This window comes from Manacus vitellinus, unplaced genomic scaffold, assembly GCF_001715985.3.
Source record: "Manacus vitellinus isolate BGI_N305 unplaced genomic scaffold, ASM171598v3 scaffold_16_pilon, whole genome shotgun sequence".
Classification (NCBI taxonomy): domain Eukaryota; kingdom Metazoa; phylum Chordata; class Aves; order Passeriformes; family Pipridae; genus Manacus; species Manacus vitellinus.
In genome coordinates, this window is record NW_021939189.1 from 9,937,545 (window position 1) to 9,965,217 (window position 27,673).

At 38.6% G+C, this 27,673-nt stretch overlaps 2 protein-coding genes across 2 annotated transcripts in view; both read left to right on the plus strand.

Moving 5' to 3' along the window:
• The window catches only part of BNC1 (basonuclin 1), a 65,455-nt gene extending 45,661 nt beyond the window's left edge, over positions 1 to 19,794 (plus strand). Inside the window, exons 3-6 of the mRNA XM_029958786.1 lie at positions 11,120 to 11,222; positions 11,390 to 11,625; positions 12,841 to 14,759; positions 16,812 to 19,794. Coding sequence (XP_029814646.1) covers positions 11,120 to 11,222; positions 11,390 to 11,625; positions 12,841 to 14,759; positions 16,812 to 17,493 — 2,940 coding nt within the window. The 3' untranslated portion in view covers positions 17,494 to 19,794. The remainder of the gene's footprint in view (positions 1 to 11,119; positions 11,223 to 11,389; positions 11,626 to 12,840; positions 14,760 to 16,811) is intronic.
• A 464-nt stretch (positions 19,795 to 20,258) lies between these two features.
• The window catches only part of HDGFL3 (HDGF like 3), a 62,885-nt gene continuing 55,470 nt past the window's right edge, over positions 20,259 to 27,673 (plus strand). Inside the window, exons 1-2 of the mRNA XM_018069491.2 lie at positions 20,259 to 20,288; positions 20,599 to 20,709. Coding sequence (XP_017924980.1) covers positions 20,259 to 20,288; positions 20,599 to 20,709 — 141 coding nt within the window. The remainder of the gene's footprint in view (positions 20,289 to 20,598; positions 20,710 to 27,673) is intronic.

The following is a 27,673-nucleotide window of genomic DNA, read 5'->3' on the forward strand; positions in this document are numbered from 1 at the left end:
TTTAATTTTTTTTTCTTAATGTTTTTCAGTTTGAATAACCTGTAAGCCAGGCAACATTCTGATATTTTGGGGTATATGGGAGAGGGAAAATAAACTAGTTTTGTTTTAATTTAAAACAAACCATTGTTTGAAAGGCATTTAACAGTCAAATTTCACATCTGATCTGAAGTTGGATTTTATTGTGCTCATTTAGTCGAGATTGTTGTTCAAGCAATTTCTATACAATTTTTTGTAATTCATGTAACTACTTGGCTTCTTGAACCTCGGGAGCTGATTGTTTGTCTTATCTCTTGGTGAGCTAACTCTGCGTTATGTTGCAAAACCTTGGGGCATGTTGTGTTTCTTCGTGTTCCTGCAGTCTGCAAGTGAAGTCAGCTTCATTAGTTTCATGATGGCACATCAGTGCATGGCTGGTGTTGCCGCTTCCTTCAAGCTACTCCCGGAGCATGATCTGGGCTGCCTTGGTTTGGATAAGCTTGTAAGGATTTGTCAGCCAGATGTGACAAGATTGTCAAGAGGCAAGTAAAGAAGGAGATCTGATATTAATCAGTGCATAGCTTGGAGCCAAACTTTCTCAAATGCAGTGTAGCAACATGTTCTTCTCATTTACTGCTTCTCTTTGTGGCTATAGAACTGCCACTGTCTGAGTTTGACGGTTAAAAGGGATGCCAGCTAATAGTCTTTAATTGTAAGGATACAATTCTAGGTGGGAAAAGATCATATGCTTCTATTTTTAACATCCTTTTGGAAAATACAGTTCAGTTTGCTGTAAAATATGCGAGCCTTGTGTTAGACAAGAGTCTCTGTTTCTGTACTTTGATTTTTAAAACACTGAAATTGTGGCTCAGCTCTCAGGGCTGGAGGAGTGGGAAGTGGGGAGTCTCGCTCCATTCCAGGTCATGGGGCAGAGGGGGTCTAGCATTATTTTAACTACTAACAACAGTGTTGGTTTGCTTTGTTCTAGTGATTAGAACAATATACACTGAAGAATACCTTTCAAACTGCTTCTTTTACAGAAAGGGGAAAAATACGGATTTTGAAACACGCATTGTGTATTCAATTAGATTATTTACCATTCTATGTATAGTGCTGATAGGGTTTCTTTATAATCAGTATAACTGCAATTCTCTTTGAATTAAATGCTAGAGTTTTGAGTAGTTTGCAGCTTAATCAGACTTCTGACAATAAGTGAACATGTAAAAAGTAACCTTATGTTATGGAAAATACATTTTTAATATACTTAATATATATGGACTTTTGATTGATTGGTTTGTTGTTTGGTTTGGGATTTTTTTAAGCGATTGTTCTGTTTATTCTTTGAACTACTGAATCATCTACAACCATTTCAGAACCCTAAGAATAATGGTAACTGCAAGCATATCCAAACATATCCAAACCTGCAGGAGAGCTGAATCTTCACAGAAATAGGAAAAATTATTACAAATGCTGGGCCACTTCACAGGCTTTACTATAGCCAAGATGAACTTCTTCCTCCTGAGGCTGCAGCAAGGTTTGGCCTTTTGATACCAAATGTCTTGACTTCCAGCTTCCGTGTCTGTTCATGATACTGTTAAAAGATCTGTTCATACATATTGAGCTTGTCACTCCATTTCCAATCCTACAAGCCAGTGATTTATTTGGTTTGCAGTAATAAAGCCTTCATTACGATAATATTAAATACACCTCTGATAAGAACAGAAATGCTCTCATTTTATTTTAGATTACAGCTTTTGTTATGAACACGTTTAAAAGGCACTTTTTGTGTGATTTGGCATTTAGTAAACATTTTTCATGCATATTTGAGCTAAAATTTAGGTATAGATCTTGAATTGGTTATTCCAGCAAAATATCCACCAAACGTAAGGAAGAAAAAATGGTTTTGCCCTCTGGGTCATGTCCTGCCCTCTCTGGCTTCAGTGGTGCAGGAATTCTGAGTTCCTATGTGCTGGCAGCCAGCAGGTTTTGTCCTAGCAGATGCTACAGTTGAAGTTTTACAACAACTGTCATCACCTTTCTTCTATTTAGTTTTTATTTCTTATTATTTTGTTTCTAGTTGCCATTTAAAAATCTGCTTAGGGATTGAAATTTCAATATTCAGACCCCAAAAAAATATTATTGAGGGAATAAGGAAAAGTGGCAGTTTTTAACAGACTCCAGTCTTTTTAGAATAAAGAACAATGACGTTTTCATTCCACACTTTAAACTTCACTACCACACTTGTGGTAGTATGGTTTCTTTAAACAAAAAGGGGAGAAAAAAAAAGTAAAAAAAAAAGTGCAGATTTTTTACTTCAAATTTCCGATATAGATTATCAATGAGAAATGGGAATTTTTCATATGGAAGTAGCTGATGTCTGAAAACCAGTGAAAAATTTCCTCACCTGTGTTCAGTAAAAAGGGATACTGAGTTTTAAATTGTGAAATTACCAATGGAGCTACACTGTTGCGTAAAATATTGCATAACTGGAGCACCATAGATAGCATCGTGTATATGTGTACAAATACTGTTTGGGTTTAAAATTTATGAAATTGCATTAAACAGAATTGTGTAACATTAAATACTTTAGAGAGCTGTTATTTTTCTTTTATTCTTTAATCTGTGTCTTCACTCTGTAACAGGAAAAAGGAAGAGATTTAAGCATGCATATTTTATGGCTTTGAGACTTAAGTAGCGGTGTGAGGAGCTGAAAAATTTAGGATTGTCTTTGAAACATTAACTCACCCCCATTGCACACATACAACATTTTATGAACTAGGTAAAAAAAGTTAAAGACATTTTAAAGGCCTTGTGTTTGATTTCTACTAATATTCCTCATTTCTCTGATGTTTGTGCATTCGTGTTAACACTTATTGCTTGCTAACATAAGGCTTGGAGTTGAAGATTAATTAAACTCCTTTCCATCTCACCATATTCTCTGATTCTGTGATTCAGTTCATGGCCAGGTCTGTAGGTTCAGCATTTGTGTACCATGCTTAGCATGTCAGTAGAGATAAGTAGTATGTGCACAATTTATTTCTTAGATTAAATAGCATCAAGTGCTTTATCATACGAAATTTCACACCATTTCTGTCCAGTGACTTATCTTTACCCCTAAAGCCTGAGCAATTTTTCTCATCAGTAAGCAGCAATCTGTTACTCATTTTGGAAATGCATTAATAAGGACGATTTTTTTTTCTGTAAATTTATTAAAAAGGGAAGTTACTGTAATACCTTTTGATAGATGCTGCTTAATACCAATAAAATGTTTCTGACCTACACAGGCTAGGGCAGGGACGCCGTGGGAACTGTAGCATCACAGTCTGTTTCAGAATCAAAAGTAAATAGCAACTGCAAGATAATGATAATGTGATCTTTTTCCTTCCTCAATTTGTATTTCTTCTTTTCATTTCCAAACCGAACAGTAAAAGAGGCTCTAAATATGTCCCCGAGGTGGACCGAGCTGTCTGTCAGCACTCACCTGTTGTTAACAACTGAGATTAATTACAGCATCAGCCAGTCTATCTACAAGCATGTTGCTGAATGGCAAAATTAAGTTTTGCTGTCCAGTGCTTTTTGTTTAAAGAGGAGCAGCCTGAGTGTGTGTGCTCACACACACACACACACACACACACACACACACACACACACACGCACGCACACGCACATTCTTTTCTCTTTATAATTATTTTGACAGTGCCATTAACAAGAGCTGCCCTAAGGGGCCCTTTAGGGTAGGTGACATGCATGAGGAGCGATTTTCATCCCACAAGCTCTGCCGTGATGAAAGTTTGGCCTTGTAGCGTCGCTGCCTTTCTCAGCGGCGGCTCCCTGTGCTCCCCGGCCGGCTGCAGTGCCCGGCGCTGCCCGGAGCTCCCCCGCCTCGGCCGGAGCTGCCGCGGAGCCCGGACTGCCGCTGCCTTGGGAGGCTGTGCTTCCTTCGGTCCCTTATCTCAGCTCCTCGCTCTTAGCACTCTTCTCAGTTAGAAAAATTTTTTAACCGAGTGGCAACACGTGGACTCTTAGTCCATAACTCAGTAGCCAGCCCAAACTGCCTTTTAAATCCACAAGCATTTGGCAGAGTGGTGCCATCCTGTGAAGGTATGCACCGCATTTCAGTTCTAGCTTACTGAGCTTATTCACTCCCTCCACCTTTTTGTATGTTTTTGAGGATGTTTTAGTCAATTGTTACAAGAACAATTTAACATTTTCAGCTCAGTGTGCTCGACTGCACCCTCAAGAGAGATTTGGTGAAATTCTAGGCCAAAATTGGCTTTGTTCAGCCCTGCTGAGGGAGAGGGTAATGGGGTAATTCAACTTGCTGCAGGATCTATGTTGTAATTACTCTGTTCACGTGTATTCTCAGGCTGTGGCTGTTTAAAAGGAGGTCAGGTTTTGGTATCTGACCCCAAATAAACAGTATGAATATATACATAAGGATCCAGATAATTAATGGGTTGTATTCCATGGTCTTATCTAGAAAATGTATTGAACTCGTGGCCTCTGTGTTCTTTTAGGAGAGAAATCATAACATAATTCCCCCACAGAGAAGGGGTAAGTGGGACTTGAGTGGTATCAGCACCAGCCAAAATTTTCAGTACAATAGGTGTTAAGTTCAATTCTTAAATCCATGTTTGGGCTCTGAAACAAAAAGCTTTTTGTCTGTGCTTTTCAAAGGTTCTTGTACCTCCTAAGCTTGGTAGGAGTAGATGGTTGGTGTGAATGAAAAACAACCCAGTCACCAAGGAGTCATGGTCAGTTTGGGGACTGAACTGTAACTTTGTGTTTAGTTGCACTGTGAAAGGCAAGTTGTGGCCCACCTTCCCTATCTGTCTCCTAGTTGGTGTCTTAAGCAGGAAAGAAAAAAAATTTTGCTAAAATATTTTACAAATAAGCAGTTTGTCAATTTAATCATCTGGGCCAGCATTTTAAACATGTCTGTCTGAATGGAGAAGGTTGGAGCTGTTTGGTCAGTGCTCTGTCGCATCCGTGCACAACTTTACTTAATTAAAAGCTCAAAATACAGAAGATATCAGACTGGATACAAGAAGCTGTAAGGCTTGTTTGCTTCTCATGAAAGTTGTTTGTTGTTACCTATGTTTATTAAATAACTGTATTAACAGCAACTGTTACTTCATAAGAAAGAGGTTTTTTTGAGATAAGACTGTGGAAATAATGTATGCATTCAGTCCAGTATAATTAGAAATCTTATAAGGACTTTATTCTCATTTTAATAATTTTATGTAATTATTTATTTTAGTCTTAAGTATTTTTAAAGTTTAGTGTAGACATAGCAGAACTTGCAGCAACCAAACGTACTGGAGTAGGCAGAAATGTACTTGAATGCAAATCCATTTGTTTCAGTGGCTCAGGCTGAGAAAGGCAGGCAGTGTGTGCATGCTGTGATGCTGGTGAATTTAGCAGGGCCTTAAACAGGGGACAGAAGAAACCACTACAATCCACAATCCTGAGCTGAATGTGTGCAAGCTGTAGCATAGGCCAAGTCTTTGTGCAGAGTAACTCTCAAATGGGTCTTGCTGTCAGACCTGTGCACGTGTAGGTGTGTTTCAGTGCTCTGTTGCTCCCTTTTCCCCATTCCCTGGGTGTCCTCCCAGCTCTACTCCCAGGCAGCAAAGGGGTTCCATATTCTGTCCATCCTCCAGGCATCCTGTTACCTCTTTGAAGTGAGCATGTCAGGAAAAACAAAATGGCCCAGAGCCTTTCCTTGAAGATGCTGCAGGGGCCCTGCTAATGGTCTCTGCAGGCAGATGGGATTCAGAACCTTATTAAATGTGGAATACATTGAAACTTTCAAGGAACAATTAGAGGTATAAGGTGCTTAATCTAACAGGTATAATACCAATATGCATTTTAGACCTAATTGTTGGGCTATGTCTTCAACAAGTACTTGCACCATCTCGAGCAGCCCAGCTTGGAATATGCTGGAATGTATTTTAGTTTCAATGAACTACAGGGAGCTCAACAGGGTATTTAAAACTGAAGTCTGTCTTCAGGAAGAATACACACAAGGGCTAAATAGGTACTATGGAGTGGACAGGGGGGATACAAACACATATGAAATGGATAAAACCCCAAATATCAGTCTGATACGAGTAAGCACAGCTGGATTTTGATACAGTGAAAATAAGAAAATGTAAATTGAGAGCTTGTTTTAAATCATGACAAAACTGACAGACAGTATTATTTATCAGCAGAATATATCCTTAGGGAAAGTGGCAAAAGTTGCCTGACAAACAATGGACAAAGCAAAGCTTTACTCATTGTATGATGTGGAAAAGTATGGCATTGACAGAGATGCTTAAGATAAGGGGGTTTTAATTTGTCTCTGCTTTCAATGGTTGTGCTTAAGATTCAAATACAGAAGTAATCAAATGGGTGATGAAAAATGAAGATTTACTTGAACTTTGCAAACACAAGAAACCTGGTGGATAACAGTAAAAACAGGAAAGAAAAATTGATCAGGAAGACAACTTCACACTCATTTATAATTACTGTTCTCTTTACTGAAAGATGCACACAGATTTAGATTTGGCTTTTGATTTAGCTGTGGCCTGTACTTTTAATTTAGGAGGTGGTAGAGCTATTCATCACTTTGCTTCCCTTGCAGATCTTCTACAAAGTGCAAGAAACAAAATATTTCCAAATAACCAGATGTATGTCCCATGTTTAATTTTATTTCTTCCCCTGCTATAAATCCTGCCTCTTCTTATACAAGTGTTCTTACTGTGGAGCAACTGCATATCTATTCTGCAGAAATGGGACATGTCCCAGTTTTTTCCTATAGGATTTGTGCTTACCAGAGCACGTATCATGGTGGGTTACATATGTTCAGTGGGATTACCTTTTCTAGGAAATGATGGTGTGATGGCCACAGGAGATATGGCTTGTTGCTAGAAGCCTTCAATAGAGAGCATGGAAAGCAGTATCTGTTACAGCTCATCTATTGACAGTTTCTCTCACCTATTTGTTTTGAGTAACTCCTATTTCTTCTTCAAACGTGCATTTTGAACTGACAGGAATTTCTAAGCCCTGCCTGCAAAATATGTTCCTGTGCATCAATAACACCATTTTGTCAGTAATCCTCATAGCAGAGCAGGGAAGCTCTCAAGCTCTTCAGGTGATGGCAGTAGCTTAAAAAAAAGGCAGGAGTTTCTAAAGTGGGGCGTAGCTTTGTGCAAAAAAGACAAGGGTTTTTCTTAGATGCCAGGAAGTGCCAGAAGTGAGGGTGCTGACCTGTGCATTTCTGAGGCTAAATACCACCAGGGGAACCTGGGACTTGCTCTTCCATTTCACTGGTGTCTGCACTTGCAGCTCTCGCTATGTGCGGAAATCCAGACCAGCTTTCCAGCACGAGCAGAGATCTCTAACTCAGTCCTGACAGGGTCTTCAATATTTGCTTACTTTTTAATTTATTTCCCAAGCCAAAGTGCTGTCAGACCAGAACCCACTTAACACTGAATGAGATTTGATACACTTACACTGCCCTTCTCTTGCTGCGTTTTCCTGAACCTGCTGCTGTATGTTGCAAGTGAGCGTAGGTCCCAAAAGGCTTCAGGAGAGCATGGATGATCTCAAACTTGCTTTGGGAAATGAAGCCTGATTATGTACCCAGAATGGGAATGAATATGTCCCATTAGCTTGGGCTTATCTTTGGCTCTGAGGGCTATGAGTGGGTTGCAAAGAAACATTCAGGAACTTTTGAAGCATAATCAAAGCCGCATCAATATCTGGCAAAAAAAAAAAAAGATGTGAGCAGGAGTGGCTTTCAGGCAACAGAGGTTAAGATGCAGTGATTAGTAGTTAGATGTTTTACAGAGGCCAGTTTAATAGTTAATCTGTCTCCCTTGTAATGAGGAATCATTTGTATTAAAAGTCCAGCATTCAGATTCCCACAGTCATGCTGGTAAAACCACAGAAAGTTTTGATCAGAATTTTCAACTCTATTTTTTAAAAAGAATTAAGGAAGTGTGGCTGATAATGGATTTGGAAAGATCCATTTGTGAAGGAGAGAGTGACTGGAAAGCAATAACGAGATCCTTGATGATAGCATAAGATTTATTTTTTTTTGGACATCTACCTTGTGTTTCTGGAAAATGAAACTAAATAATTATGTGAATGAAAGGATTGTACTTTAAAAAATTTCCACTTTAATTTCCATCTACCTTTTCCAATCCTTTAATTACAATTTTCAAGCTTTACATGTATGCAATACAGAAAGTTTTTCCTTTGTTCTGTAGAATAAAATTGTGTGTACATTCCACTTGTTGGGAAAATAAAGCTTATTAAAAGACTTGATATAATTACAGTACCTTAGAATAGGCGTATTAAGGATTAACAGGCAAAAGACAAGGGTATTATTGTCATGAAGTTTTGCTACATTTCTCTTCATTGAAGTCTGATATAAGTTAATTTTGGAGATAATCAAAGTGCACCTTTTACAAGTACCTTTTTAAGCTGAACATGACAATTTAAAATTGTGACTCACTGATTATTTTGAAAGTTAATTTTGCCATGTTCTATATTCTCTGTGACTATATTAAAGCAAATGTTGCTAAAAAAGTTTTAGGAGACATAGACTGTGACAGGCACAAATGAAGAGAAATGCTATAAACCTGAAAATAACACTTGTTTCTTCTTAGGGTTTCTTTCAAGTAATTTTTTAAGTCAGCAGCAGATCTGTGATTCGAGAGTACACCTTTGATATATTAGCAATATGCAAGCTAACTACATCTAAGACTAGTTTCCAGAAGCAATAATGTATTAACCTTAGAGGGGATAAGTTCAATATTTAAAATAGAAGGGAGCTCTCCTACCTTTTTAACAACTGCTTTCATATATGTAACACAAAATGTCCTCCTTTTACTTGTTCTGGTTTTTGCATATGCAGTCTTCTACACATACACAGGAAAGCAAAATAAATACATTACCATATAAAAGTTCTTAGACAAAAAATGCAGAATTTGGCGTAGCATATCTTTCTTGCCTAAGTACAAAAATTAAGTAAAAAATTAGTTTTAAAGGTCAGTGGTTTGTGGAACATGTCCAAAGGAGAAGGAATGACAAAAATTTTGAAATCTCAATTAACTTATCATCATGACAGCTTTTTTCATTGTGCATATTTCTGTTACTTCTTGCAGAAAAAGGAAGTACTCATTTGTAATTTTGTCTGAAGGGAATGCAAAAGTTGCATTTATGGAGTGCACTGTAGCTTACCAAACCTAGCAGGGTCGCCTGTGGAAGGTGTTCCATCCACGCACGTCACAGAATATTATGTATGCACAGGGGTGGAAGACTTGAACTGCATTATTGTTTGATATCTTGTGGTAGAAATAAATCAGCAGTCAACTACACCTTCTTTTCCCCCAGTCTTTCTATAAGAAATGTATGGCTTTTTATTGCCATATGAAAGGATTTCAGCATCTAAGTGAAAATGTATCCTCCATTAAAGTGAAGCAATTCACACTGTGTACGATATTGATGTGTATTTTACCACTTTATGGGGAGCATAGAGCTTTTCTCAAGAATTCAGTCTTTTGCAATGGCTCCTTTAAAAGATTAAAGGCAAAGTGATTCAGAGATTTCTACGGCCCTGTTGCCACTTGTTCCAGTCCTTCAAATACAGAGGAATCTCAGCACAAAGCCACTGCAGTTTGGAGATGTGCATGTAAACTAACTCCTGGGTAGGACAGACACTGAGATTTTAAAATCTCAGCCCAAATCCATTACTATAAAGCACTAGACATCCAAATGTTATGAACATGCTTGTTTGTAGCAGGCTTATGTATATGTATATAGTGTCCTCTTCTGCCCTGAGTCAGCCAAATTCTTCAAGTCTAACGGAACGTCCATTGCAAAACCCAGTGAAATTACCTTTCTCTCATGTCTTTTTGATTTTAAACATTTCCTCCATCCATCTTTCTTAGCCTGATTGTCCAAAAACTTGCTGTTTTGTATGTTTTCTGAAAGTGCCAGTGTGGGAATTGCCACGTTTCTTTTTTTCCCCGAAATCTTATCTTGCTTTCCTATGGGTATTATAAGGAATGGAAGTCCCCATTTTGGATAACGAGGAGCAGGAACATATTGCTTTAAAGGCAGAAAAATACAGACATTTTACAATTGCATAATCTAACTTTTTTTTCCTTATTATTCCAGTGCAGACTTTCTGCACATCAATTTCTTTGCCTTCCCTCCCTTAATTAATATTCCGTTGATGTGGGAACTATTTTCAGTATCAGATCCAAGCAATGCAGAATCCTACAAATTCATTGCTCTATAGCAATCCCTATGGAGCTTTAACTAGGACCTCCAGGTTGTCTGTTTGCCTCTCCAGCAGATGGGCACATACAGGGGAAAGCATATATTCCAGGAAGCAAGTTTGCATCACCCTGTTGATTATGGATATCTGAATACTAATTTGATTTGCATTATAGATGACCTTGGTGAGAGTAAAGTGATGCACAAATTGAACCATGCAACTTGTTGCTCTCTGTGTGCTCTATTTTGCTTTCAGGCATTTCTCTTACAAAATGTGATTGTTCAGTCTTTGAGGAGTTGCAGTACTTTTTGGTAGGCTCTGTTCCTGAGAAGCATTAGGGAACCCCTGTGTGTTTGACAGAATACATCTATTCCATGTGGATCCTGCATGTGTAAGGCACAGCATCTATGCAGAGCTAATGCATTGCTCATTAGAACTTCCTATATTGCAGTATGGAGTTCCAGCAAAACTGCAAGAGAGACATCTGTATGCCTTTGTGTTCAGACCTTCCTGAAAAAGTGATCATACATGAGGATCATAGCTTAGATGAATGCATAATTTATGACACTTTGTAATTGGTATAAAGGTGTTTCAGCCTAAATAAATCCAGAGAATTGTTGCTACATATATCATTAAACATACTGCTTCTGTAACATTCCAGTGTTCCACTTGGTGACCAGTTCTCTTTCAAGCAGAGGCAGTCTTGTATAATTCAGATTTTGCCTGGATTACTTATATTGCACATTGATAGGTATGTGCTGGTATGTTAACTGTCTTCTGTGGATTTTATGGGTGTACTGTCTGTGTATAATGTGCACACTCTAAATGGTGCCTGTACTACCTCTCATCCTTTCCATTGATCCGCAGGCTATCCGATGCACTCTCGTCAACTGTAGTTGTCAGTGTTTCAAACCTGGGAAAATAAATCAGCGACAATGTGACCAGTGCCGGCATGGATGGGTAGCACATGGTAATACTTGTTTTTACAATCTATAGAAAACCATTTAGGATCCTCCTCCCTGTAACATGCTTTTTGTGTCACCCCCTCAAGCCCCCCCACTGCAATATTAGTTACATTTAATTTTACCTCTCTCTTGTGACTCGAGTTTATTTATATTTCGTGATTTTTATTTTCAGCCCTGAGCAAATTAAGGATTCCCAATCTCTACCCATCAAGCCAAGTAGAAATAGTTCAATCCAATGTTGTCTTTGATATCAGTAGCCTCATGTTGTACGGAACCCAAGCCATTCCTGTGCGCCTTAAAATTCTGCTAGATCGGCTTTTCAGTGTTCTGAAGCAGGAAGAGGTAATACAGATCCTCCATGCTCTGGATTGGACACTGCAGGATTATATACGTGGATATGTGCTACAGGTATTTAGAAAGGCTTTCTTAATATAAATATGATAGTTAAGTAGTTTTTCTAGCTTAATGTTCTCAGTGGTTCACAATGTGTTAACAACTTGGCACAGCTGAAAGGGAGTAGTAGACTTGTACAAGCTTAATGCCAGAAAAGAAAGGGTGCATTTTTGGTCACTGGTCTCTTTTCTTAGTTGGACTTAATTGAAATCTCCCTACTTGCTCAAATCTATCAACAAAGGTAAGCAAGGATAAAAAGAAAAAGTTACTGGGAATGTATCAAAGTAAAGGCTTCAGAATTTTCTCCAGTCTTATTTGAACAGTGAGTTTGCCTTTATACAGCAGAATAATACATCAAGAAATAAACTTGCCATCATCTTAAACATCAGGGACAATATTCATCTCTGGTGTAGTGCTACTGACCTTACTGGAGCTACAGCAAGGATGTATTTGGGCCTATGAGCTTACACTGACATTAGTCCTTGCTGCTGTGGAAGTTACCTTTTATGTAAAGTAACATTATGATCTTACATTATGACACGAATCAATATTTAATGGTCTTGATAATCTTGCTTTTTAGTGTTAGGATTAAAAATATGGAATCAATTACCTTGAACCTCTACCACATGAAAAATTTATAATGTTACGTTCTTCATCATCTTAGAAACTCTTACATGCACTGTGAAAAATCTCAGTAGGCCATCAAATACATGTTCTGTGATAAAATATTTATTGTAGTTATTGGGAAAAGTTAGGCATAGCTAGAGTTTGAAAGAACTCCAACACTAGTGTAATTACAGCTGTGCTCTGTGAACACTGGCAGTAGATCAATACAGGTTCATTTGTTCTCTGATCTTAGTTGCTTGGAAGATTATTAAACTTGCAATGAAAGAATACTTGACTTAAATGAGGAGCTAAATCTTGGTCTGATTGCTCCATCTCTGCTGTCTGTACTTACAGGATACTAACTGTTGTTCAAATAACGTGTCTTAATTTTTGTGGAAAAAAATAGTTTATTGAAAGGTATTACAGTCAGTTCAGAAAGAAATAATATCACCAATGTGGTAACATTTGGAAGAAATTATCACAGAATTGGCATTAATCTCATTAAATGGAATGTTTTTATCGTTTTCCTAGAGAAGAAATTTTAGTCCCTGAAAAAATGAGAGATTTGAGGGGAGGTGTTTTTCGTTTGCCTTAACTGACTCATTTAAATATTTTTGGCTTTAGGATGCTTCAGGAAAGGTGCTGGATCACTGGAGCATAATGACCACTGAAGAAGAACTGGCTACTTTGCAGCAGTTTCTTCGCTTTGGAGAAACTAAGTCCATTGTAGAGTTAATGGCAATTCAAGAGAAAGAAGGGCAATCAATTATAATACCACCACCAACTGCCAATTTGGATATTAGGGCATTCATTGAGAGCTGCAATCCACACAGCCCAAATTTTTCTGCTTCCTTGGACAAAATGAGTCCCACCAACATTCATCCCTTTGAGAATATTGTCAATAACGTGGCTTTCATGCTGCCATTTCAGTTTTTCAGTCCAGTGCCTCCACCTTTGATAGGTTCACCACCAGAAAGACATTTGATTGAGCAAGGTCAAGACCACAGCAATGAAACCAAACAAGATCTTCAGATACCATTTTCTGAAAGCAGCTTCTTAACTTCTAGTTCTGCACCATTTCAAGTTGAAAATGAGAGGAGCTTAAATGGTCCAGATGTCACTAAAACAGAAGATGATGCCCTTTTAAGTGATTCCAGTTCACATAATACAGCAGCAAAGCTTGAAATGACAGCACTATCTCCAGAAAACAAAATTAAATCTGTTGAAAAAAACGGTGCTGGGCCTAGGAAAGGGCGTGTTTTCTGCACTGCATGTGAAAAGACATTTTATGACAAAGGTACTCTGAAAATACATTACAATGCAGTTCATCTGAAGATAAAGCACAAGTGCACCATCGAGGGCTGCAATATGGTATTTAGCTCTTTGCGCAGCCGAAATCGTCACAGTGCAAATCCTAACCCCAGACTCCACATGCCAATGAATAGAAATAACAGGGATAAAGATCTAAGAAACAGTTTGAGCATTGCTGGAGATAGTAAAAGGACAGAATTTACAATTTTAACTCCGGATAGCAGAACTATTTCCAGCTATGCCAGCTCTTGTACAGATTCAAAAGGTCAGGCTGGATTTTCCAGTGTTGGACACAATGGTGTCCTCTTTCCAAACCTGAAGACGGTACAGCCTGTTCTTCCTTTTTACCGTAGTCCAGTCACACCAGCTGAGCTTGCTAACACTCCAGGTACTCTTCCTTCTCTGCCTCTTGTTTCTTCCTCAATACCAGAGCAGCTTGTTTCAAATGAATTGCCCTTTGACATGCTCCCCAAGAAGAAGTCTCGTAAGTCGAGCATGCCCATCAAGATCGAGAAAGAAGCTGTTGAGACACCTCACGAAAGCAGCGATGTCGCCAGTTCTGAAGACGACACACGTCTGCAAGTGGTAAGCGATGGAGAGCTTGAGACCTGTGAGCATAAGATAGAGAAGCGAGTGGCCAACAGGGTGGAAAAGCACCCCCATTCAGGTAATTCATGGAAATCTCTCTCTGGGGTAGAGGGCCCAAAGTATTTTGAATCTGTCTTTGCGCCAAATAACAAATACATCGAGGATATCTCTGAGAATGAATTGCAACACTGTGAGAAAGAGGTTAAACCAGAAGAAAACCAACCATTAAAAGTAGTTTCCCATGAGATTATGTATGAAGATCCAAAACACCACCACAGTGATGTTATAAAACCAATGACTGAAGCCCCCATGTATATTAAAGAGCAGTCAAAGCACAGGATTCCTAAAAATGACTGCCCAGAATTGCAACACCACTTGCTGACCGGGGGCTTTTTCAGCACTTTGTCAAACAGGGGTGCTGCCATTCCTTGTTTTGAAGACTCTAAAGATATGGATCATGTCAGTCAACATGCACTAGGGATTCAGAAGGAAGAAAGCCGCTTTCATTGTGACATCTGTAAGAAGACTTTTAAAAACCCTTACAGTGTAAAAATGCATTTCAAAAATGTACATCTCAAAGAAATGCATATTTGCACAGTTGAGGGCTGTAATGCTGCTTTCCCTTCTCGTAGAAGTCGAGACAGGTAAGAAAATTATAAACAAAATTGTATTTATTTTGCCATCACAATGGAGCCTGATTTGAAATTAAAATGAGTGTTTGAGGAATGGAACCTACGAATATTTTCTGTGTATCCTCGTATAACAGGTATGATAACTTATCAGAACATTCATAAAATGAAAATCCATTGAAAGAAACATTTCCTTTCCACTAGACTACGAGGTATTAAATAAAGCCATGAAAATTTCATAACTGATAAAGACTGCAATAGTTGAAGGAATACTTTAGAACATAAAGGGAAAGCCACAAGGGTTTGAATTCAGCAATTTTCCAGTAGATGCATGTGTGGACTTATATGTTTAATATGTACTTTCATGTGTATTTTAATGTTTATAGTGTTCTTTAATGGAAAAGCAATGAGATCAATCAGGAAATCTTCACTTGCCCTGGTCCTTGCTTTAATCAAGGATTTGCAACAGACTGGTGAGAAAAAGCCTGTAAGAAAAGCAACATTAGTCTTTGTCAGTACAAAATTAACATTATGCAGTGGTAGTCGAACTAACTCTGTCTGGTGTGTATCCACATCAGTACTGCTTTTCTGTGAGATTACATACTAATTCCCAAACTATACCACGACCTTGATTCAGCTTACTGTTAGCTGCAGCATTGTGTGGCTGTAATTCATTTTATTTCAGCCTATTATGCACATAGGCTGAGAAACAAGAACTGAAGTTTTGTTGTTGACCCTGAGTTGTGTATCTGAACCGGTCAGTGATAGGTAACAAACCTATTCAAGTGCAACAAAGTATGGTAAGTTTTCCAGCTCTCAGTAAGTGTTACAGCAGCTTTTGGCTGCAGGAAACACGCCTGGATAGTAGTTCAGAGTGACACAAGGTTTAGATTGTCTGTAATCTGCTAGGAGTGCTGGAGCCAGCTGATGCAGTCCAGAGAGAGGATGGGCTGGTCTCTGAGGACTGGCCACTGCATCTGAGATGCACAGTTTCATCTGCTGCTGGCAGGGCTTCATACCCTGGTCTGCTGCCTGCATCTTCCCAGATGTGAATTCCTCTCCACTGTAATTGCGATATGGGCCACAGGAAAGAAGGCCAGCAGTAAGATTTGCATCCACATACCACAGATTCCTTCCCACACCAATATATTCAGATAGGCTTTAGCATAGGTGCTTTTGGAAAATGGTTTATTTGAGGAAAAAAAAAAGGCAAGCCAACTCAGAAGAAAGTTCACAAGCTTTGTACAAAACAATAGTTATTTGGAACAACTTTGCAGAAGTTTCTAGACTTTAACATAGAGTACTGTGACTGCAAGCACAAAATATTTCTGTGCCTTTTTGAACAATTCATGGTTCTGATTAAACCATGATGGCAAGGGGAAAAACAAAGATTTTGCCAGTCTTATAATAAACTCAATCTTCTAGAGAGAGCCTGGAAGTTCCCAGTGAGCTGATTGATAGTATTCAATGAGGAGCAGTGATTTTGTATGTTTTGGTGGTTTTAAACAGAATCCAGAGATGCCCATTTGAAAACTGCAAGTTGCATAAAATTCAATATTCCTTTTTTCAAGGAACTTCCTGTCAAGAAAAAGCTCTGTACTGCTGTGTACAGCTGCACGTGGTTATGGTACTTGAGATCATCAACAGGTTTTGCAGACTCAGGTGTCACTCCTTTCCTGCTTTGTCCATTGCAAAAGAATCTTGTTTCTTACCCCTCTCAGTCCATTCTCTGCTCTCAGTTCAATCTGCAGTTTTAAGTCTGTCCCCCAACTCTTTTAGGCCCAGCACTAGATCTAGCACAGCAGGCAGCTGTCCACAATGCAGGAGAGAATCTGAAACATTGATTTCTGTAGTTATTTCTGATATATGCCAGTGCAAGCAAATTCAGAAACCCAGTCATGTGTAAATCATCCACGTGCACTCCCAGTGTGGCAGTTGGTCAAATTAGAAGTATACAGTTCATGCATGCTACTAAATATTGAATTTTTTCTTTGTTAATGATCATTATGAAACAGCTGTTAAGTGAGGCGAAACACTTTCTTGCTAAGCTTGTCTTTGTTCTTCTAGACATAGTTCAAACCTAAATCTTCATCATAAGCTTCTGACTAAAGATACACTGGAATTCAACAACCATTTCAATGCAACATACCTCTTGAAAGACATGGCTAAGGAGTTTTGCCAAGATGTCTCTTTAAAACAACATGTTGGACATACTTCTGTAATCTTCAAAGGAATGAACAGAACAGGCAGCTACGTTTTTCCAATGAGCAAAATTAGAGAACCCTGTTCTGAGAGTTATGGATACGATCCATTAAATGATGGAGCTGTTCTGGATCTAAGCACTACTTCCAGCATTAAATCTGAGAGCAGTGCTCATTCTTCTTGGGATTCTGATGGAGGAAGTGAAATATGCACCATGCCCTTGGATGATAGTGATGAAAGCTGTGAAGGACCCAGCCTAATGGCCAATGATGAACTCTACCAAGACTGTACTTTAATTGACAAAGCTAATCAAAACTTTACAAATTTACCTTCCAGTTTGCCAATAACTTGTCATATATGTCAAAAAACATACAGTAATAAAGGAACTTTCAGGGCTCATTACAAAACTGTGCATCTCCGCCAGCTCCACAAATGCAAAGTCCCAGGTTGCAACACAATGTTTTCATCTGTTCGCAGTCGGAACAGGCACAGTCAAAACCCCAATCTGCACAAAAGTCTGGCTGGGTCACCAACTAGCTTACAGTAAGATCAGACTGATCTTAATTTATTTCTGCTAAGAATTAATCATTTCAGTTAAGGAATGTGTTAACATTAGTTTTATTGAAACTCATTTGACTTCTAGCCCGCTCGACAACCACAGTCAAATTCTTTTCTCCTGTGTGTGCTCTCCAGCAGTTTGAGTCAGCAAAGCTTGGTGCTGTAGTTTTTGTGCAATTGTTTGGTTTGATGTTGAATAGCTAAAACTTCTGTAAGGAAAAGAGAACATCTTAGAAATGGGGGAAATATGGAGACATTAATTAGAGTATTTCTGATACCTGTGAAGTAGTACCTGCCAAAAATAGGAACTTTAAATGAGGACCGTCATCCCTTGTGTTTACATATTAAATGAGTTGTGGTGTTGTGTAAGAAAGAGTTAGCGATTGAGCTGAGTTTCCTCTGGTTGGGTTGAGAGTTTTGGGGCTACCATTTTGTTCATGAGACCTTGACCTGAAGCTGACTTGCAGTATTAGTGGAACATGATATTTGCAGTTTACTATATCCCAAAATCCAAAAGAGAAAATACAAATTTGGGAAAACTTTGCATACAGTCCAAACCTTCTGAAAATCCTGCAGTCCTTACTCCTTCAGTTTGCATTTCACTTGAATAAGGATTGCAGTGTTTGGGATTTCTTAGAATTTAATACCATTTGCTTTGCAAGAGGAGGGGCTACTTAATTTGGCAGCATTGCCTGATAAATTATAGCGATAGAAAGAATAAATAGGTTACGCTAAAATTTCTGAACCACAACAAATGCATCCATAAAACAGGGGGAAAATTAAACCCTTTAATTCTTTAATTTAAAATGCACTTTTTGAGTTCCACTTTCAGGAAGAGAAGAATTTTTGTTATTTTAAATAGAAAAAAAAAGGGGGGGGGGAACCCCAACCAAATATCCAAACTGCTTATAAGAGTTTGAAGGTGCAATTCTAAGCCTTTGAAAGGAAGAGATAAAATGGATGCAGTAGATATCTTTCATGATTCAGCATTTAGTGTTTCTTTCACCAGTGGGGGATAAAACATGTTGATGTTTGTCACAATAAAAGAATGCTTGTTCTCATTCACACCTCTTTTTAATAAGAACATTATTCAATATCTGTTAAAATGTTTCATGTCTTTGTACTTGCCCCTGTAACTAACAGTATTCTGCATTACGTTCTATGCACTTAAGAAGACTGGCCTTGCATTGTATTTAAAAAATAATATTTAATTTGTAGTCACATAACACAAATGCTGTGTGTGTACTTGTGGTGTGTCTTCTTTGACTGAATCATTTCCAAAGAGAAAAAGAAATACAAGAGCAAGTCTTACAGTACCTTTTTTACTTTAATTCACCAGTGGAAATCTGTTATCAATTCTAGTATGCAAGCATGACATTGACAGCACAATCTGTACATATTATACCAAAGTGCTTACAGTATTTGTGGTTTCTAGAACTAGTCTAGTTTTCCAGTTTAACTGGATCTTAAGTCTTTATTCATTTTTGTGACTGAATAAAAAATAGACTGAAATTTGGGATTCCATATGTATGTAGAAAGAATAGAACAATGCTATTGCCATATGTCTTGATGTTTAACTTATTCTAAAAAAATACTATGGTATTGTAACCATTTCATATTGTATAAAAGAAACAAAAGTGGACTGAATATTTCACTAATTCTTTTGAAAAGTGGTTTGTGTGTGAGTATGGGTTATGCAAGGAAAAAACCTGACACCGTTGTAAATGTTTGTGCTCACTACAAATGGTTTCCATGCATTGTGTAAAGTAATCTTCTATTTTTTTAATTTACCGTAGGTTTATGTGATATTTAAAATAATACATTTGTGCTTGAAGCCGTCAGGAAAAAATACTGTCCTGCAGAAAGTTGTGCCATTGCTTTGAGATTTTGTGTTTTGGGGGGAGTTGGTGTTTTGGGTTTTTGGGGGGGAGTTGGTTGGTGTTTGTTTTGTTGAGGTTTTTTTGTTGTTGTTCTCTTTGTTTTTTTTTTAATAGAAACTCATATCAGTGGAGGTCACAGTTTGAAAGCTAAGGGCACAATCACAGGGGACACAATTGCTCCCAGCCTTTTGATAGTAAAAATCAATTATTTGTTATTCAGCTATTTCAAGCTCTTTTTTTATATATATATATAAACCTATTTGTTTAATCATAAACTGTGGTTTTTTTGAAACAAAATGTGATGTAAACTAATGCTGTAATGCCCATTTATTTAGTTTTCACTGTGTCAAGAAAAGGAAACACATTTGTATACCCTAATAATTTTGTATGTGTTAATAAAAAGAAATAATAATGCCTCTGGTTGATTCAGAAGAGTAGGCTTTTGTGATTGAAAATACTACTATTCTTAATTTTTATTTTAAAAAATATTTGGAAAACACATTCCATGAGTAGAGAGCACTGTTTTGACAATGGGGCTTATTCCATAATACGGAAGTGTCATTTTAATGAACCATTAGAAATAACGCAATAAATGTTGCCAGATATTTTATTGATTTTTTTTTTCTTTTGTACAGTAGGCAAGGGTAGAGATGAGTTTAAATGCTGTCAGCTAAACAGAAGGTAAATATCTCATCACTGATATCTATGCTAAAAAATAGATATTTTCTATCTTTCGTAAAGGGGTTTTTTTGTTATTTCTCAAAAATCTGGAGAGGATGGCAGATTTCTCAGAGCAGACTAACCCTTAGCACCCCTAGAACAGCATATGTATCTCATGAAGCATTTGTGTAGCTCCCTCCTCCTAATGACCACAATGTGGTTGGACCAAGCCTTGACATCTCCTGTTAGTTTTAAATACGTGTGATACTTAGAGCAGCCTGTATCACATATTCACCCCAGATGTTGAAGGAAGTAACTTCAGAATAGTAGTACCGTTATTTTTGGAGCTTTTCAGAGTCGGTCTGGAAAGCTGAAGCAGTTTGCCCTGACTGAGGCTGAGTTCCAGAGATGTTTACATCTGCAATCTGTGAGTATGGACAGTTGGAGGCTCAAATCTTTGCATGAGATACGAACTGGGCCTGGACATGCCCACCCTTGCTACCCAAGTATGTTGCTTCATTTTTTTATTTGTATCTTTTTTTTTTCTTTCTTAGAAAACAAGAGCCTCAAAAAGTAGATCCTGTCATCTTTCTGTGACTCCAAGGGAGAAGGTGCACACTGCGGGGTGGCCACTCTGTCTGAGCATCCAGTGTCTCAGAACACAGGTATTTTGAATAGTTTGAGGTAGCAAGTCTACATCACTCTGGAAAATGTTTATCAGGAGTATTTCCAGAAATCTGTTTGGAATGGAGTGTAAGTGATCTGTTTTTACAGTTCCAGTTTTCTAAGCACTTTGAAAAGAACTGTGGTAAAACCAGAGGGTATTGTTTCTAATGAATCTTTACTTACGTTATACACTGCAAAACCCAGCAAAGTGGAGAAACAAGTTCTGAAAATACCTGTCTGATGCCCTGAATTGAATAGAGAAGCCTAAAAAACAGCTAAACTACTTGGACTTAGTCCAGGGATTTTTAAATAGGGTGCCAGATCCTCCTTGAAAAGGGTTCACAAGCAACTTCTTATTAATCAGCAAGCATAGATTTAAGAAAAGCAGCTGAACTAAAAACACCTTTGGAGTTTGAGATACAGCCCATAAGGATTCCATTCAGCCATCAAGTGAGCATTCATTTCCAAGCCAAAATGAGAGTTTTACTCTGAACTGGGAAGGAGACAACAATGCAATAAGAGAGGGAAGGTTGGATCAAAGGTTTTGTTCAGAGCAGCACTTACTGCCAGTGCCCTGGATTTGAGAGGAGGGTAGGACAATATATAAAAGGTAAAGGTTTGAAGTTGGATTAAGTATGCATAGTGTGATCAAGTCAGCTTTGAATGACTTGGAAAACTTTTGGAAAACTCTCAACAGACTGCTGGCTAGAGAGATTTGCACGTAACCTCAGCAGGCCTGTTTCTGGAGGTAGACTGGCTTTTCATTTCCCCTTGCCTTCACCCCCCTGGCTCCCCGTGCTTTTTGGCACTCCTTGGATTACGTGAAGTTTCTAACTTGCAAATGCACCGTTGAAACATCACCCTGTTAAGCTCCAGCCCTGTCAGCTCTGTTCCCTGTGAGCAGCCTTCAACTTTCACCTGTGTTCTGTAAACAGGTAAAGGAAAGGTAATGCTGTGAAGCGACAGCCCCTCTCTGGTGACCACTTCATCTAATTCTGCTCTGGTTTAAAGCTTCAGGGAAGCCTCTTGTATTGTGTCTCTGTAGCTCCTATCCTAAACTGGTAAAACTGACTGTGAAGTGCTACCCATTGTTGCCTGCAGATGCGTGTGTTTAACAAGCAGTGAAGTTGCTTTGACTGCCAAGTGCAGCATTGAAAGAGTTTGTCGATCTTGTGCTTGCCAAAGCCTCTAGCAAAACCCTCACTGGTTTGGGTTGTAAGGAGTACCATATATCAGCATCATTCTGCAATTTTTTGAAAGTTTTTTTTTTTTTTTTCAATAAATCAAGGCCAATCCAAACATGTCTTAAGTGTGAGCTGATTCTTTGCTTCAGTCTTTTAAATCTTTGGTCACTAATCTTGTTCTGTAGTTTCTGCTCATGCAGTGTAGGGATTTCCATAGTGTGTTATTTCTATGATATTGTGGTTATTGTTAGTTCCTGCATCCATCACTCTTTTGAAGCTTACAGATTTAGGTAGGGGCAGTCATTGAAGCCTATAGTAGTTTCAAGTCTGAGAAACAGGGTTGGACTGAAGAATTAGTTACCACTTTTTGGAGAAGGGTGTTGATGTGCTGCTTGAAAAAAGGTTGTAGATGCACACGCCACGTACTAGAAAAAGCCAAAGCCTTCCACATCATATAATATGTGAGAGAACTCAGTACATTTGAAGTTTCCTTGCCTTGACTTTTTCAGGTTTTGAGTCAGACTGTAAGTTTCTTAAGGTGTGTAACACATTTCCTACTCATTCCCTGTCTGCACATCTCCTACCACAGGCTAGTGTTTCTCAAGACCAGAAGAAGCCCAGTCTGCCCTTCTCACTGAAGCCTAAAGACAGTGAAGTGGCTGTCAAGGATAAACTGGATTACCCTGGATTATTTTCATCTCTCTTTTTATCCACTCAAATGTAGAAACAGCTAGTCCCAACATTTGTTCAGTCACAACAATAAACTGCAATGGCTTCCTGACTTTTTTAAAAAGAGGATCCTTGAGTTGCAAGTGACACAGCACTGTTAAGGTCTGTACTTAGCAACTTGCACTGCAGTAAAACTGAACAGACAAAAAGATTGTAATCTGAGTTCTCATTTTAATTCCAAAATTATTAACTATAGTCATTATACAATCTGTTTTCTAGGAAAATATCTTATTTGAATCTGCTGATTTATAAGAATGACAGTATATATATGCACTGTATGCATAGGTATTTTATGCACACATATATCAATACATAGTAAAATTGCATATGCATAGGGCTACATATTCATGTTAAACCTAATTCTGCTTTCATTTATGATAATATAAGTTGAAATTAATTTCAATGGATTCAGTAGAACAGAGCATATGATACTGGAATCATGTCTCCACAAGGGTTGTTACTTACACGTGTGTGTACATAGGCTCATGTTGGCTGCTTACACTGCTTTGTAACTGGTACTTTACTGAAGCAGGTCAAAATATAATACTTAAAAAGAACAAATAAGTTTAATTGATTTCTACACCTCAGCTCCACTATAAATGACTAATTTGCAGCTATATTTCTACATGATCAGTGTGGCAGCTGTACTAGTGTTATCTTTGCTGGTAAGAGAGCACGAGACAGATCCTGTGCAGATATAAAACACTAAGTCTGAGTGAGCTCTGCCAGTTTAGGCAAGTTCAAAATCTGGACAGATATGCCTTATGACATCTGACAGTCTCCAGCCAAAAATTTTCAAAGTGAACAAAATGTGTGAGTGTATGGTGTATGGAGCTGTGGAAGAACCAGGAGCAGCCAGAGTGACTTCAGAGGAGACGCTGGGAAAACAACATAACTTACTGGAGAGGAGACATGTTATTGCTGCTCTGGGAAGCTGACATCTGCACCTCTGTGTGGGATGATATAAACCTTACGTTGGATTCCTGAGCACAGAGAGGCCACATGCAAGCAAGAGGTACATGCAGGCTCCTCAGGCTGCACACAGCTTGAACAGAGTGTGCTCCAAGCTATAGCAACTTGCCCAATACTATCCTGTGCAAAGTAGTGCAGGGCTTGGTGATAATACCTACAAAAATGAGGGCCTCTCTCTCTTCAGAAAATCACCGTGCAGAGCTTCCAGCTTTTGCTAATGTCCTACAGACTGTGAGCCCCTCTGCCTCCCCCTATATACAAAGTACAGAGTATGTAGAGCTTCTGCTGTGCCCATCCTTATCTGTTTCTTCATCTCCTCCCTTTCCAAGGCAGCGGGGATGGTGCACCTGGCTTTCTCTCGCTGCTGTGGAGTTTGTCAGTAACCTCCAGGCTCCTTTTTTCTTTTTCTCAGCCTTCTCTTGCACAAACAAGAATGAAGAGCAGTAGCTGGGAATGAAATTTGGGGGCTGCAATTTGGAGAGCAACCACAGGGTGGTTTCAAACAGTGAAGGAGTGCATGGAGCACATAGTTATTAATGAGGGTGGCATTTGTGCATCTCTGTGTGTTATCACCATTCACAGAGAGATAATCTTTTATGAGGAGTTCTTTCTCGAGTATTATTTATGGCAGAAAGGGAGGAGATCTTTGTTGAAGAAAACAGTAGGAACTGAATGGAGGAGAACCCATTTTGGAAGCTGTGCAGGTATGAACAGCCATGGCCAGTAAATGGATGATGCCACTGGCCACTGTCAGTGTGGGAAATGATGCAGGAATGGAGAAATATCTGCATGTTGAAATGGAAAATTTCTGTATTCTCTGATTCACTTTCTCTTTTCCCACTCTTTTCCCTGTTGCATTTGAGAAGGGTACTCTCCCTTCTGTTTCCTGTATTCTGTTGTGATTCTATAAAAAACCCTCTTCTAAGGGTACAGTTGGAAAGCAGCCTCAATTTCTCACTCAATGTTTGCAACACTTTTTATGGTAAAGGGATGGGGGTTTCCCCCTTACTCAGACCTTGCAGTTCAGCAAAACAAAAAACCAATGCCTATTCTCACATGGAGCTGCCAACACCGTGTTACACACTCTTTGCTTTCTTGCTGGTGCCCTTGAGCAGATGTGAGTCTGGTACGTGCTCTCCATGTGGAGGAGGGGAAGGGCTGTCTACAGGTAACTGAGCTGGTTTGGAGCTCAGGAGACCTGCAGGAAAATTCCAGCCATAGCTCATAACTTGCTGTTTAAAATTAAGCAAAGATCTGTAAAGGCATTTTATACCACTGTCAGAGCAGTAGTTTCCGACCTCATAAGAAAATTGTGAGAGTAACAAAATTGGAGAGCTGATAAAGGCCTGGATGTATGCTGTGATATTGCAGAACAGTTAAGAATCCAATTCTATAAAATCCTTTTTGTGCTCCTGTGGAAAATTATTGCAAAGGTAGTTTTTGGATGATGTTATTTCACTCCCCTAATCTTTAGTTTCTTATTTTAAGAAAATCTTCAGTATTCCCTATCACTTTCTCGATTACCAGTCTTTTTGTTTACAGCAATGTAAATTACTCTGTGTTCAGAGCTAACGAGCAATAGCCACTCTTTGGTCAACTATCATCTCCTTTCTATTGCCCTTCTTTGTGACTGAAAGAAATCAATTTGTTGTTAAATTGTCATTTATTTTGTTATACATATCAGGCTATTATTGCAGGGAGTGAGTGATTTTTAAATCTTTTTTGGCCGTTTTCTGAGTCTGCCCTGTGAGGACACATTCAGCACAGGTATATCCTGCTGCACTCTTCTGGCTGAAATTAGAACTGGCCAGACCAGCCTTTTCATTGCTAACAACGGGAGATGATGCTGGTTCTGCCACATGGTAGATGCCTGTGTAAAATCTAACAAAGGCATGCTTTAGAAAACTTAAATCTAAATTTTCTTCCCTTTTGTTTCAAGTGGTTGATAGCAGCAATATCCCAGGCAATGCCTCACTTCACATAGATTCCTAACAACACCCTGTATTTTGTCTTATGAGGCCTGTTGGTCATTGTAACAGGCCAAGATCATGAAGTGTGCAGCACAAACCAACTGTTACTGCTTCAAACATTGGGATAATAAATACACACGATCATGTTAAGTAATGGAAATATATCCAGTGTTGCACATCTGGTTTCAGTGATGCATTAACCCAGACAAAAACAATAGTCAAATAGGGAAAGTAGAATAATTTCCAGGTCAGTAATAATAACTGTTCACACAGCACTCAGGGGAAATCAAACATGCATATTTGCATTCAGATATGTACTGAAAACTCAAGAAGTCTGCATATCCTTCTAGAAAAGCATGCCAAATTTTCTTTGAAAAGTTGTGGGTTTAATCACACTAATTACATGTTGGATTTGGGTAGAAGACCACCATCATGACATTACATCAACAACTTCTGCACTAATATAAATACCACGAAGAATCCTGCAAGCTAAAGTGAGCGCACTCTGTCCCAGAAATCCCTGCAGAACGTGGTTTAGCAGAGCAGATGAGAAATACCGCCCTACTTGGCGCCCTGCTCCTGGAGAGTACCTTGTGAAGTAGTGATGCTTTTCTAGAAAGGAAGAAGATATCTTTCTGATTTCCAATTTCTCATTTTGTATTTATAGTTTCTATCCTTATATTAAATCACAGTTCTTTCTTAGATGTATTTCTCTTGTGCTTTAACATCCGTAAGTGGAAAATCCCAAAAGTGCACAGATTCTGTGGACAGCAAAGGGTGCACCTTTTTCCTAACTCAACATCAAAGGAGAGTCTCAGGGCATTTCAAATTAAGATAAAAATATTTAATTCTGCATACAGAAAATACTTTAAAGTGAAACATAGCTTGGAAAGAGAAGTTTTGGCCAGAGTTTTGGCCTTGAGGCCTCTCAGAAGTCCCAGGACTGAGTCACAAGTACAGTTTGAATGCTGTTTTGTTGCTGTTCTTGTTAAAATAATTATATACTGCCATGCTAGCAGAAGGAGGTTACTGTATGGAAGAAGTAGCTAGGGGCAGTTGGATATTCAAGACAGTTGAAAGCTTTACAGGAGCTGTGTTTGATCTGGAGGGCAGACCAAGTTTCTGGATCCAGGTGCGTGACCCTGTGTCCATCCTGGTGCAAGTTTCAACTCACAGCCCTGTTTTTGTCTTAAGGACTCATGCCCGGATTCATAGAAGGTTATTCTCACTGAAAATGTCATGGCTTAAGATGTGTCACAGTTGTATAGTTGGGTTGAGTGTGCTTTGAGGTTTTTCTCTGTGACAAAATGATTGACCTTTTCATCCCACTTTTTAACCCAGGGTTCTGACACAAAACGCTACACTCTCCTTAGCAGATATGTGGCTTCTTTGCACCAATGCAAAACTTCAGAAGTAAAATTTGATTAAATGCAGGGGAGAAAACAAAGATATTTTTATTCTCAGTCATGAGAATTCTTACAGAATCTAATGCTAAGTGGGAATTAGAAATGTGAGAAAAAGGACCGAAGCATAGCGAAATTGCTGCCACTGGCAGATCACAGTAAGTGTGTTTTGGGAAAGCTCAGATATTCATCATTGTACTCCTCCAGCCAGCCAGGCCAAAACGTAATGCATTATAATTCCAAGTGCTGTTAATATTCCATTTTTATCTGTTGTTTACAGTGTGAAAACCAAGCCCAGTGTTGCATCCTTACTCAAGGACTATGTTATGAGATCTTTCTCATGTAGAGTGTGACATAAGGAAAGATTATTCACATAATCAAATCATGGCCTTCCTATTTCCTCGGGCCTTTTGCCCTGAAAAGGTGACTCTCACTTTTAAAGTGCTAACTTTGAGTAGCAGTACACAGCAAAAGTATATTATTTTTTAATTTTTAGAAATGAATACTGTCTGTGTGACTTTATCATGCATGAAATTGGCAGTGGCTCTTGGAATTATAATGTCTCATCAGTTAAAAGCCTTGAATTCACACCAGCAGGTAACTGAATTAATAGCACTCAGTTTTGTAAAACAACTAAATAATGGCAGTATTGTGCCAAATATCTGACAAGTGGAATAAATGTGAGTTCTCTTCTTCTGCAAGTAT